General features: G+C 39.7%; 1 protein-coding gene across 1 annotated transcript; it reads right to left on the minus strand.

The window, feature by feature from the left end:
• Positions 1 to 1,486: 1,486 nt before the first annotated feature.
• On the minus strand, positions 1,487 to 4,105 carry LOC149447659 (serine/threonine-protein kinase SBK1-like). The gene is made up of 3 exons (XM_089652251.1): positions 3,988 to 4,105; positions 2,935 to 3,137; positions 1,487 to 2,188 (listed from the first exon to the last, which is right to left on the minus strand). Exons 1-3 carry the CDS (start codon positions 4,103 to 4,105, stop codon positions 1,487 to 1,489), a joined length of 1,023 nt encoding a protein of 340 aa, XP_089508377.1.
• Between the last annotated feature and the right edge of the window lie 9,640 nt (positions 4,106 to 13,745).

Here is a 13,745-nt window from a genome sequence, read left to right on the forward strand (position 1 = left end):
ATACTTATGGACTATGGTTTAAGTCTATATGGACATTTTGTTACTGTTTTTGAAAAATTTCTACTAACCTTTATGTATATTTGAGGAGTTTTTTTTTCACATTGAGATTTGACCTATCCTCAACCTCGATCACTCTTCAGAGGTGTGAGGGTCTTCATAGGGCTCATGGATAATGCATGACATTTTAGGTTAATTTGACCACATATAATGGTTTCTTACACGTATTTATGATTACTGCACTCAGTTTATTCAATTAATTTTTTTCAAATTTTGATCGCCCTTCAGAGGGGTGAGGGTCTTCATAGGGCATATGTATGTAATTATTTAGTGTTTTATTTTCAATTTTTGATCGCTTTTTAGAGGTGCAAAGGTTTCTATAGTGCTCACAAAGTTTTAAGGGTTCACCTAGCACAGTATCCATTTGAATTGGTCTTTTAAGAGACTATATCCTCATATACTTGCAGCTTTGTGACTTCAGTTGATTGGGGATTTGCGCAGTTTACATAAATAATGTATTGTCAACGTTAAAGTGTTACTAAACCCCAGACCCTGCATTCACTATATACGGTCTCCCACAGTACACTAAACATGGAAATCCAATTATTTTAGTAAATATAAACTGCTCATCAGCAGTTAGAGCAGTCTTGTGACTTCTATCAGTGTCCAGCTGAGCACTGATTAAAGCTTGTAGGAGGAGTTTTGCATTTTGCTTTAGGAGGATGCAGAACCCCTGACCTCTGTCTGGACAGTGCTGATTGGCCCTGTTAATCACATGCACTCTCCTAAGCAAAAAAAAAGAACCCTAGTAATACATACCAAACTGAGCATGTGCAGAGTGACTCCGCACAATGTCTTAAGAGGGGGACACTGAAAGAAGGAGAGGATCAGAGAAATCAGGATCAAACTACATTTTTACACAATGCAGAGGATTAACCCCTTAGGTTCCACAGGGAGTATAACAAGCATGCTTTACTGCATATACAGACTGATTTTACTGTTGTGGGTTTTGTAACACTTTTTCAATCTGTGTTGAAGGAGAAATAAGAGGCAGAGCAAAAATAGATGAATTACACGATACAAAAGGTATAACCAGTACTTAGAATTTATTGCATTCTATACCTGGTGCAGTGATTGCATTGACACTATAGATACAAACGCATGGAGACGGCAACATGAATTGTAGTTGAGGTAGTTGCTTTTCAAAGAGGTAGTGATGAGGCCCGGTGACATCACGGTGCAAAGTCCACATCTCAGAAAAACCTTTGAAATAGTCACAAGATAAATGCTTGTCCCTGTTCCTTCTATCTCACCACTTCAGTAATATTTTTGAGATGACGGTGATGGTTTGAGCTGGGCAGAGAAGCTCTGCAACTATTCTCCTCCTTTTAGGACAATAATTGGGGTCCGTTTAGACTTCAACTTCAGAGCTTAGGTACTGCTGGTCTCTTTCAAAAGAAGCACTGCTGAGATTTTAACTGCAGCAAATTCAAGAGCCGGAATAATTGATCACAATGTATTCAATGTCACCGTGATTTTCTATTATAATTATTTCCTCTTCACTCTCCAGCACAATGACTTCTACCTCACTGTCCTTTGCTGCAATATCCTCCTCTTCCTTCTGCTCCACAAGATCCATGGTTTCTTGGGTGGCAACTTCAAAGTTCCAAGGAAAATGAAGAAAATCTAGAACAACTCTGACTTGGTTCCTGCAGCTGGGGTCTTGGGCAAGAAGTATGTGAAATAAATCTTGAGCCCTCCTGCTGACATTCTCCCAACCACTTGGTGGTGGAACATGGTCAGAGTTGTTCTGCCAGTAAATAAACCTTTGAAACCATAGATCTTGAGCTGAAGCTGTTTCCCATGGATAGTTTCCAGTGAGAAGAACATACAATACAATACCAAGGGCCCAGATGTCAACACTAGGATCCACGACAATTGACTCCCTGTGCTCCAGTTCACAAAGTTCCGGGGACATGAATGTGTTGAGGGGTGCCATTGATGGAACAACTGTACCGGCAAACTGAGTCAGTCCAAAGTCACTTAATTTCACATTATGACATCTCTTGTCCATAAGTAAAATATTGTCCGGCTTTAGGTCCCTATGCACCAGGTTTTTGCTGTGCATATATTCAAGAGCCTGGGTAAGCTGTAGTGCACACCGTTTGACCAGCTTTTCTGGAATTCCCATCTGGAAAAGTTAAAACAATTAATTATATGATATTTGGCTTTAAAATAACACTATTTTACTAAAAAATAATATTCAATAATATCAAATTCAATACAACGTTGGTTACTTTTTAAATCTGCAGATGGAATTCTATGTGAACATCAGTGCAACCGATCTCCAACTACTTCAGCAATAATTGGGCAATGAAGGAAATATGGGAGGTCTAACTGGTTTTAAATTTTACCTCTGGCTTAAACACCAGACTAACCTTTAATATAGAATGGTGAAGGATCACAACCTGTATCATGATTGTTATCTGTGTGCCCACTAGGAAGGGAGGTGGGGAAGGAGGGATGTAATCTCTATTTTTGTCTTTCTGCTTTTAAAGACAAAATTAATGGCGAATGCAAATTTTACAGTTGTCACAGAACAAGAGATGAGGGGAAATCATCCAATGGGGACAACTGTTTAAGAGGGGAATTCCCCTAACGTTGTAGACTTCCTACTACCTCCTGTTCCAACTTCTTGATTGGATTAAGGAAAATCTTGCCCAGATGGTGCAGAGAAAATAGCTGACTGGGGATTTTAGCCCTTCCTTAGTTCTCTCCAACCAGGCCAACAATATTTGGTATAAATGCATGCAATATATAGAAAGTATCATCCATGACAAAACACCAGTTTCTATTAATCTCCAGGATCCCTAGGACAAATTTATAGAATTAGCAAGCAAATGCTAAAGTGTCAGCTACTTCATTAGCTTTACTTACCCCTGGCTGGATGATGGAGTGAAGAGATCCAGCAGGTGCCAATTCCTGGCTGATCATGTAACAGTCTGAGTTTTCCAGAATTCTCGAATGGGTAGATATTATGCCCTCGTGTCCAGTAACAAAGAGTGACATGCAAACTTCATGAAGAAAGGCCTCTAGTCTGGTTCGCTCCTTCTTTACCTTTTTTAGGGCAACAAGGCTACCTGTTAAAGAGGAGGGAAAAAAAGTTGATTACAATAAGACTTGGACATCTAAAACTCTGGGTGATGTCCAATACTTGAGCCCATTCATTTTACATAGACTGGATGCTTTTCTTCAAAATGTAGCCGTCTTCTCTAGGCCCTCGCTAGCAGTGAGATATGTAGCTGCCCATGCAGCTAGATCTATTGTCCCTTCCCATCTAAATGCCAAGTGTCTAGGTTGTGCATAGTGGACCATCAGTTTATAGTCAAATCTGTTACATACTTAGCTGCCTATGACCCACTATAACTGTGTGTGATCATCATGAATCTGTCATGAGAGAAAAAGGAAGCCTGCTTTTGGTGAGCTCTTCTTCAAATTGCCAATTACCTGGCTGCCATATTGAATCTACCCAATTGAATTTATAGAATCCCTGACCTGGAACCTGTATGCAAATATGTACTTTTGTAAAATATCAAGGCTTGCTCTGTGGCATAACAACCAGTAGCTAGCACTTTCAGGAGGAGTTCAAAAAATGTGGCCTTCATGTTTTACTCATGGCAGGTTGTTAAAGATATGCAAAAGGACCAACTCAAGAAATTGATAACAGGTGGAAAGGCTTTTGTTTTCTGTAGGAACAATGCCAGCTGCCTGAATGGGATTTTGCACTGTTCAACCAGTTTTTATATTTTGTTAGTGCTGAATTAGATCTTTGTGCATCATGGTCTTTTCCCCAAATTTATGCAACAAAACCCCTACCTCTAATAAGGTCATTTAATCAGTAAAGATGCTAATGTTTGTGCTATCTGTTCTAGATGTTCAAATGGTCTGCAAATTAGAAATTTTTTTGTAATTATTTAAGAATTCACTTACCCAGTTCCCTGTCAACAGCCATCACAACTTCTCCATAACTACCCTCGCCAAGATGTCCCAGGATTTCGTATCGCTCTTCTCCAATTGTTTCATTCTCACAAGTTAGGTGGGCTGCCATTGTGAATATAGCAATATCAGATGTTCTGTGCAGAAATCGGTATCCAAAAGATCTTGAGGACCCTAAGAAGATATGTGAGGTCCACAAACTATCTTTTGTCTTTTTATAGAGAAGTTGAGCCAGGATTCAAGCCAGGAAACCACAAACCTTCATTAGAATGCAAATTGAGGCATCACTTGAACTTAACCAATCAAGGTGATTCCTTTCTGTTTGTGTCTACAGGTTCAGGTCACAAGAGGTAGTAGGGAGTGGGCATGTCTTTATTGTCCCAGGTTTTAGATTGCTAATGTTGAAATTTGGGCCTCTGAGGAAATTTGACATGTTCAAATTAAAACTTGGCGAGATTAGCTCTATGCAAACTGGTGTTGTAGAGGATGTCAACTATTGGTTGGAAATGACCAATTCTCACTACTCTGGTCTTGGTATTAAATATCTTCTGTTCCAATGATTTATTGGAACTTTTAATTTCTTTAAAGTTTCATAAACCATTTTATGACTATAGTGTCACTCCTAATATAGTGTACTACAGAAATCTAAGTAATATCTTGGTCAGAGCTCCAATTAGCCTGTGTACTGCTGGTTTGTTGGGTTGTACAGGGTTTTTATGCTAAACCTTGATATTCTAACAAAAGGTTATTCAAATATATATCTGAATGATTAGGCTTCTACTGATTAGTATCAACACCTCATCCCTACTACAGAACATTTACTAACCATCACACATTTTATAATTTTTATTTTAATGCAATGCTTGAACAAAAATGTACAAATCTAAATAACAAAGTATTGTTCAATGGTGTGTAACAAATATATTAAATAAAATGATCTCCTATACAGTGAGGGAGCCTTGCTCAGTTCTGTAATACTAGAAGTTTTTTTTTTCTTTTTTTAAAATAGAGCAAAACTATTTGGGGGGGGAGGGGGATAGAGTAAGGCTACCTTCACTTGTATGCAGGTTGAGTTTCTCCATTGCATTTTGTGTTTTTTGCCCCTGTGTTTTTGATGCAATTTTGTTTTATTTTTCTTGTAGCTAGGCAGATTTAAAACTCATCAAAAATGCACTACATGCTTCTATGCAGCACTTCCATTGACATCTATAGAACCAAAAAACTCAACTTTTGGATTCCCAGATAGAAATGATAAACTGACAAATATCCGAACCTTCTTTCACTCTATCCAAAATAAACAAAAGTTTTGCCTTTCAGTTATTTTTAAATTGTGTATACACCTTTGGCTACTTGGTGAAACAAGGGCTTTAGTTTAGCCATTTATAGGCTATTAAATATCTAAATGGTTGCATATATAAGATTATGATTTGCATATTAAGGTTTTTATGTAATTTTTAATTTTTGAAATTAAAATGAGTGGTATTTTGTATTGAAACTGCATGGGTTTGCATGGTTTTATTTCCCAAGATACAATAGATACAAAAGATACTCAGCTGTCAATTGAATTGAGGATTAGATGTGAATGGGAATATCATTCTGCAACTCTTGATTGTTTTGCAGTCTCAGGATAAAATATTAACTTTGTGATAAAGTGTTTAAAAATTGAATTACCCTTAAAGCAGTAAAGTTGATTTTAAAAGCACTGCAGCTAACATTCTGGCCTTTTTTCACCCTATTCAATCTTCTAGTAATACACAGGTCTAACAACAAAAGGTCTCCCCTGTCTTTCCATATCTATTGTTTAATGTTTGTTTACTAGTAAAACCTGGAGATGTAAATGGTAAAGTTCTACTACTTTATATGCATGCTCAGTACTCCACCCAAGCACAGGGTAGAGCAATCTAATCAACTTTTGATTTAGTTATGTAGTTAAAAAGCTGTCTAGGTATTGTTTGCTAAGAATTGCAGCAAATACAGAACTCCTCCCTTTCTGGGACACACCTAACACAGAAAAGACCACAGTGTTTAGAATCCAATTAGCAATGACAAGGAGGGGGGGGGGGGGCTTTACTAAAACTGGAGCCTGCAAAATCTGGTCCAGCTCTGCATAGAAATCAATCAGCTTCCAGAAACTGAAGTTTGAAGCTGATTGGCTACCATGCACAACTGCACCAGATTTGCACTCTCCAGTTTTTGTAAATCAAACCCAAAATTACAATATTTTGACCACTAAAAGGCTCCTATATAGTTCATTGGTTTAGCCATCTGCCTGGAGTTCATTTTTACTATCATTGCTCTTTTGATAAGATAAAATTCTGGTGCAAAAAAAAGGTAGAGGGCGTGTACACAAAAAATGATATATATTAAAAACACTGCCAATGGTGTGTGTGTGTCTATGTGTAGATAGAGAGATATTAATTTCTACATATGGCACATCCTTCCCTCCCTCCCTTGTCTTTATTGCTCTTTGGCACTCCTATCAATCAAGCCTGCAGGTCCTCATTTAGCAATATTTAATTGTTTTCTTTAGACTTGGTAACCTATGTGACCACAAACCCCTTCTTTATGGCACAACATGTCTGTCATCAAGTCTGGAATTTACCATTTACTGGAGCAATGTAGTATGGGGCTTCATGCTAAACCAAGGTAGCAGGTCCACCCCTTTACAGAAAATGTTGCAGGATCTTCGCAAGTAATTAGAATCCTACATATGGGGGCCAAAATTCATTACCACTAATAGGTTAGCCTTCAAAGTAACTAACACTGGCCATACAAGATTAGAGTTTAGTTTGAAAAGTGTTAGGTTTTGAAAGTTCAGTTGTCTAATGGTTAATGAGACCAAGCTTTTACATTTCTCACAATTCTATCCTACTGAACCATGTCACTGGGAGGGAAAGAGGGTGAATCTCCACAGTTAACACAGAAAGAATAACCTGATATCCTTCCCCGCACTATATAAACAAACATGCACACTGTGGTGTGTATGCAATAACATGAAGCCTTGAACCCAAACTTGTAATGCACATTACTGCATATACTGTAGACCTAGTAAGGGTATGGCTGCAGGGTAAGAAGAGATATACTTTTATTCATATAGTTTTTTTTACAGTGGAAGTAAAGCCATTTTGGTATATTTTACCTACAGATAAGTCTTTAATAAGGCTTACCTGTAGGTACTGTGAATATCTCCTAAATATGTCCTTTAGGAGTTATTTATTGTAGACGCACCGGTGATGTCACTGGTGCACGCTAACTGTGCCCTCAATGGATGGGGTGCCATCCATTGAGAGAGTTGTGCCGCAGCTGAAACTCCCGTGTGCATGCGCAGGGGTGTAAGGACATCGCGGCTCGGCCGATCAGATGGCCACAGCTTTCAAACCCAGAAGGAAGACCAGGTGAAGATGGAAGCCTTGGGGAGCTGTGACAGCACTCTGCTGGAGGGCTTTGTTTTCCAGCAGGTCTTTCATAATGTGCTAGTATGCATTATGCTTTTAAACTTGCAGGGAGAAGATTTTTTAGAATTGTTTGGGCAGTTTACTACCACTTTAAAAATTGGTGTTAAAAGCCCCAAATAATGTAAATATTTGGCCCATTACTTCACATTGTACTGCATTTGGCATCAGCTAAAAGCTACCCATGGTGATAGCAAGCACGTTAATGCGGTTTGAAATTTATATCCTGTATGCCAACTTCCCACCCAGCAACCTTGGGACCCTCCTGCACAGCCTAATGACTCACCACAAGGAATAGTGAGACCAAAGATGGCGCATTGTAGACACCCTTACACCATTTGCACAGAGGAAAGAGACAGACACAGAGGCATAACAATAAAATACCATTTTATCAAACTAGTCAAATAAGAGGCATCAAACATGAAAAATAAATAAGAATAATAGAACTAAACTGAGCAAATTTTATAGATCTAATTAACCTAAAAAACTGATTGCGCTTACATTAGCAAATTTAAGTTTCCATACCTACACAGATCTTACAATTTGATTGGGAAATTGCAAATTCCACATCTCCTTATTATTTAGGATTTATATAGTGCCAACAGTTTGCTCAGCGCTTTTACAATATAACGAGAGACGATACAGCAACAATACAGTTCAATACAAGAGGGTTAGAAGGGCCTGATCCTGGGAGCTTACAATCTATTAATGTTGGTCTCACAAATGTTTAAGAATGTCTCCAAGCTTTGGTTAAAGGGCTGTATGAGGTCTGATTACCTTAAATAACAAAGGAATGTGATTATCTTAGATTGTAAGCTCCAAGGATCAGGCCCTCCTAACCCTCTTGTATTGAACTGTATCGTTGCTGTATTGTCTCCCGTTATATTGTAAAGTGCTGAGCAAACTGTTGGCGCTATATAAATCCTGTATAATAATAATAATTTGGACAAGGCAGACCACTGCTCTCCTTTTCTGTTTGCATGGGGGGTGAGTTGTCGATTGCGTACACACAAGTCCAGTATATAACACACAGCTAGACTGGAAATATTTGTCTCGACTCAGAGCTTGCGTTAAGCATGTGTCTGTGCTGATCATCGGCCATGCCATATAATGGAGGGACCCGTGGCTGAAACAGCATCTTTAGTTAAGTATTCTTTTCACATGTCGAGTACAACCCCAAAACCCTAACAAAACACAATTGATGGTTTTAATTCTACCTATAGATCACTTACAACATTTTGGGGCTCAGCATTCTTCCAAATATGCAGCGAGTATAACGAGAACATGTCAAGACAAACTGTGGAAGGCACTATTGCAACTAAATCACAAAGCTAATAGGATACCCCGGAGATTGCTCCTTTAACTGCTTCCACATGCCCACCCTGATAAATTCCCTTTACGAATAATAATGTAGGAAAAAGGGCTTACTAACTTTTGCCTAAAAGTGACTTGTCTAGAAGAATTGCCTAGCCAATGTTAAATCTGTATTGAAGTGGAAATAAAGAGGCAGAAATAGCGAAAGTAGAATTACAAATGGCAGCTAGCTTTTCTATACAAAAAAGATATAAATCAGTACTTAGAATTTATCATATTCTTTACCTGGTGCAGTGACCACAAGACTATATATACAAAATACAGAAGATAGCATTATGAGGAGAGCTCAATCATCTTTTCATGTCAGACTACATAAAAAGAGGTTTAAAAATCACGCAACGCTTTTGGATAGAAATCAGATCCCTATGTATTCTGCAGTGTCATGCAATTACGATGTGGCAAATGTGCCCTATGGTAGCCACACAGCTGCATTTATACCAGATACACAGTGAACAAATTAAAAACAAAAAAAACGCAAGCAAACCTTACATGAAAATATAATTGACAAGGTCAATTTGTGTCAAACAGTTACAGCAACTTCTGTGTGTCATCACTGGGTCACACCTTCTTGCAGCAGTGTATCTGAAAATGTTCTCCCGCATAGTGCTGAATTTGGGGTACTTTGCTTTCCAAGGAGGTAGTGGTGAGGCCCAGCGGCATCACCAACACAAAGTCTGCTTCCAAGAAAGACCTTTGAAATAATTGAAGGTGATGAATTGAATGGACAGAAAGAAGCTCTGCCAACACCTTTAATTTAGGATTAATGGTTGTCTGATCCGGCCAACCTACATGCACGCAGAGACGGCACTAGAGCCATAAAAAAAGGATGAAAATTGCAACCTGAAATTAGTCAGCACACTTGCTCTAAAAATAACTTGAAAGGTAGACTTTCACTTCAGAGCCTATGGAAAAACTGCTGATGGTGTCCAATAGTGATGGGCCAAGCACCCCCGTGTTTAGTTCGCAGTTGAACATTCGAAAGTATTGAACATTCGACCACATACTTCAAACTCAATACAAGTCTGTGGGACTTGAACTTGTAAATTCAAAAGTGTCCATTTTGAAGGCTTATATGCAAGGTATTGGCCAAAAAAGGGGCATGGGGATTTGGGTACTGCCTTGAAGAACATGAACCAGTGAAAAAAGAAAAAAAAAAGAAAGTTTTTAAAGGGCTAGTCATTTTTCATTGCTTAACCTCCCTGGCGGTATTCCCGAGTGTAGCTCGGGGTAACATTTCAGTACCAAAAGCGGTAACCCCGAGCTACACTCGGGAATACCATGCGGCGCTGCTCCGGCATGTGTTCTTCCCTTACCTTACCCTGCGCTCCCACGGTGTGTCCCCTGCAGCGTCCCCGGCCATCTCCTCCGGCCGATGCCGGCATCCGGCTTCTGTGTCCTGTCCCTGTGACGTCGGGACGTACGGGCGCCGCCGGCGGCGGGAAATTTAAAAATTTTAAAAAATGTCATTTTTTTTTTTTTACATTTTACACAGTAAAACATTGCTGTTTCAACCTATTTCACATACATTTTGTCCCTAGTGCTTTGTCCTGCGCCCTGCCTGCATTTTGTCTGTTCTTTCTGCCTGGAAACTGAGAAATGTCCATGGCGTCCAAAAAGTGTCCCTTTAGGTCAAAAGCGGTTTAGATCAGCTAGAGAACAGCAATAGTAAATCAGAACCACTTGCAGAATTGAGTGATAATGATTCGTGGGGGAAATTCGTCATCAGAAACTGAAAACGATTTTGCGACTGAGCTCAGCAATGTGCGAACTTGGCGCTCTATTTCACATTTCAGTGTTTTTGGTTTGATTATATTATTGAATTCAATTTTTTATTATTTTTATATTATTTTTATGATTATTTATTAAATTATAATTTATGATTTTGTGTTTCAAATTTTATCATACCCGGGATGTTTACTAGACTCTTGTTCGGACAGATTTCAGTGAGTTTTTCCTAAAAATTACAGCCTACAATAAAAAAAATACATATTTCCATGCAAAAAAATGGTACCGCTTTCAGCACCAAAAATCTGAAATAATCATACCGCCAGGGAGGTTAAAGTATTAAAAAAAAAAAAAAAAAACAAGGCCTTTAGGCCTGGTAGGGCTTTTAAAGGAAAACCACGCACCTCAATAAATGGTGGAAAAAAGTGTGAGGTCCCCTCCAAATTCCTACCTGACCCTTGATCTGAGCACAGGCCTGGTAGGGTAGGTGCCCCCCCATGGCTTACCAGGCCACTTGACCTCGACATGGAGACAAAGGCCTCTTCCCTACAAACCTGGCCTGGTGGTTTGGGGGGTCTGAGGGCAGGGAGGCTCATTATCTGGGTACTCCTTTAAATTACAGGGCACCCTGATGCTCCCCCCCTTGTGAATGAGTAAGGGGGTACCCCTACACATTCATTAAAGGGTTACATTCAGTAAAAAAAAAAAAAAGAGACCAGTCTTTTGAAAAATACCTTTAAATTGAACAAAAAAACAAAATTGTTTTTGACAAGTCCTTTAAAAAAAAAAAAAAAAAAAAAAAAGAAAAAGCGGACGCCCACTGACCCCTCTGCCACTCGCCACTGCAGTTAGCTCTGCCCAATTGTTTACATCTTGCTGGCAACTGTCAGACCTGTTATATTGCAGCAAGTACTCAGCTGACTGGTATTGGCTTTTGAAAAAAAAAACAAAGAAAAGCATACATGACCTGTCAAAAGCAGTTTTATTTTTTGTTCAACTATTTTCAAAAGTCTGGAGTCTATTTTTTCAAAATTTACCCCTTACTCATTGCACAAGGGGCGCAGCAGGGTACTCTGATGCTAATGACCCCTCCTGCCAGGGTTGTGGGGAAGAGGCCCTTGTCCCCATCGTCCCCATCCCCCCCTTTCCTGTCAGGCCTGTGTTTTGGTAGGAATTTAGGGGGAACCCCATGCCCCCCCCATTTTTTGGTGGCGGGGTTCCCCTTAAAGGTCCTACCAGGTCTATAGGCCCTGGTAGGGCTTTTGGGGGGAATCCCATGCACTTTATTTTGAATTTTATTACAGCCGGGTCCCTCCTAACCTTCCTACCAGACCTAAGGGCCTGGTATGGATTGGGGAAGGGGGGGTGGACCCACAATGTTTATTTATTTTTTTTTTTTAAATGTAATTTTGTTTTTATTTTGGGGAGAGTTTTCTCACCTCCGTCTTCGGCAGTGTCCAGGAACACACTGCGTAAGGCTGCAGTAGAAGCAAAAGTGTGCAGTGGCGACTGTGCACTAAGAGAGGGGGTTTGGCAGGCGAACAGTTGGTGCTGCCTTCACACCGTAACCTTTAGAGTCATTCTTGATCAGTGCAGGATTGGACCCTGCTCTACAGCTGCTGTTGATCCAGGACTGATTCATTTTGATAAATGTCAGCCGGTCAATGGAGTCTGTGGACAGATGCACCCTTTTATTCGTCACAAAACCTCCAGCAGCACTGAATGTCTGTTCAGAAAGCATGCTGGTTGCAGGACAGGCCAGTAGCTCAATTGCATATTGAGCAACTTCTGGCCAGTGATCCATCCTCAAGTAACCCAGTGGATCCTTAGTTGAAAAGGTTTCCAAGTCTGCTCTTGCCACTAGATAATCCTGCACCATATGATGGAGACGCTGCTGATGGATGCTTAAACAGCCCTAGGTGCTGAGGACGAAATAATTCTTTAAAGGCATTCGTCAGCCGGCCGCCTCACCAGGCAAATTTTGCTACCCCAGTTGCTGAACCGTAAAAAAAAGTACATCAGAATCGGTCAATGTTCAAACATACAGTATCTCACGGAAGTGAATACACCCCTCACATTTTTGTAAATATTTTACTCTATCTTTTCATGTGACAACACTGAAGAAATGACATTTTGCTACAATGTGGAGTAGTGAGTGTACAGCTTGTATAACATGTAAATTTGCTGTCCCCTCAAAATAACTCAACACACAGCCATTAATGTCTAAACCGCTGGCAACAAAAGTGAGTACACCCCTAAGTGACAAGGTCCAAATTGGGCCCGGTTAGCCATTTTCCCTCCCCGGTGTCATGTGACTCGTTAGTGTTACAAGGTCACAGGTGTGTCATTTCTTCAGTGTTGTCACATGAAAAGATATAATAGGATATTTACAAAAATGTGAGGGGTGTACTTACTTCCGTGAGATACTATATACAATACTTTGTAGACACAAACAAAGAAATAAACACTTATTAGGATGTTTTACCAAAGACATGTAGCAGAAAACATTTTGGCCTGAAGAAATTCAAGTTTTTTTATTTTTTTTCTTGGCTATGTTTTATAACAGAATGTGATAAATATTTTTTTTTTCAAAATTCTCTGTCTTTTTTGTTTATATAATAAAAAATAAGAAACCCAGTTGTGATAAAACACCACCAACAGAAAGCTCTATTTGTGTGAAACGTGATAAAAATTTTATTTGGGTGCAGTGTTGCATGTCCGCACAATTGCCAGTTAAAGTAGAGCAGTTTAGTGCTAAATAGCAAAAAATTCCCTGGTCATGAAGAAGGTGAAACCTGGAGCTCAAGTGGTTCAACTGAAGGTCAAAACAGAATGGTACAATCATAATGTCCTCCCTGTGCCTGCTTGGATTTCCTCCGGGTACTCCATTTTCCTCCCACGCTCAAAGACATGCTCCAGCTTGGCAGGTGCTCAGCATTGGAGTGCAGATCACTGGAGTAATGATGCCTACTATAGAGATTTCCAGTCTGGGGTCATCGGCCAGGTATGGCATATACGTAATTACATTGATCTGAGCGAATCACGGCGGTCACATGACCCTAAACCCCGCCTCCCGGCTTCTGAAACTCTTAAAGGGCTGGGAGGTACCGGCGTAAAGGGGTTAAAATTTTATATGAACACGGGGGGGAAGTCATATTTGTTCATTACCTATGCAGAGTCTTCTTCCTGCTTTGCTGTGTT

The sequence above is a fragment of the Staurois parvus genome, unplaced genomic scaffold (assembly GCF_062004578.1).
Source record: "Staurois parvus isolate SC_StPar_1 unplaced genomic scaffold, SC_StPar_1.0 ptg000678l, whole genome shotgun sequence".
In the NCBI taxonomy this organism is placed as follows: Eukaryota; Metazoa; Chordata; class Amphibia; order Anura; family Ranidae; genus Staurois; species Staurois parvus.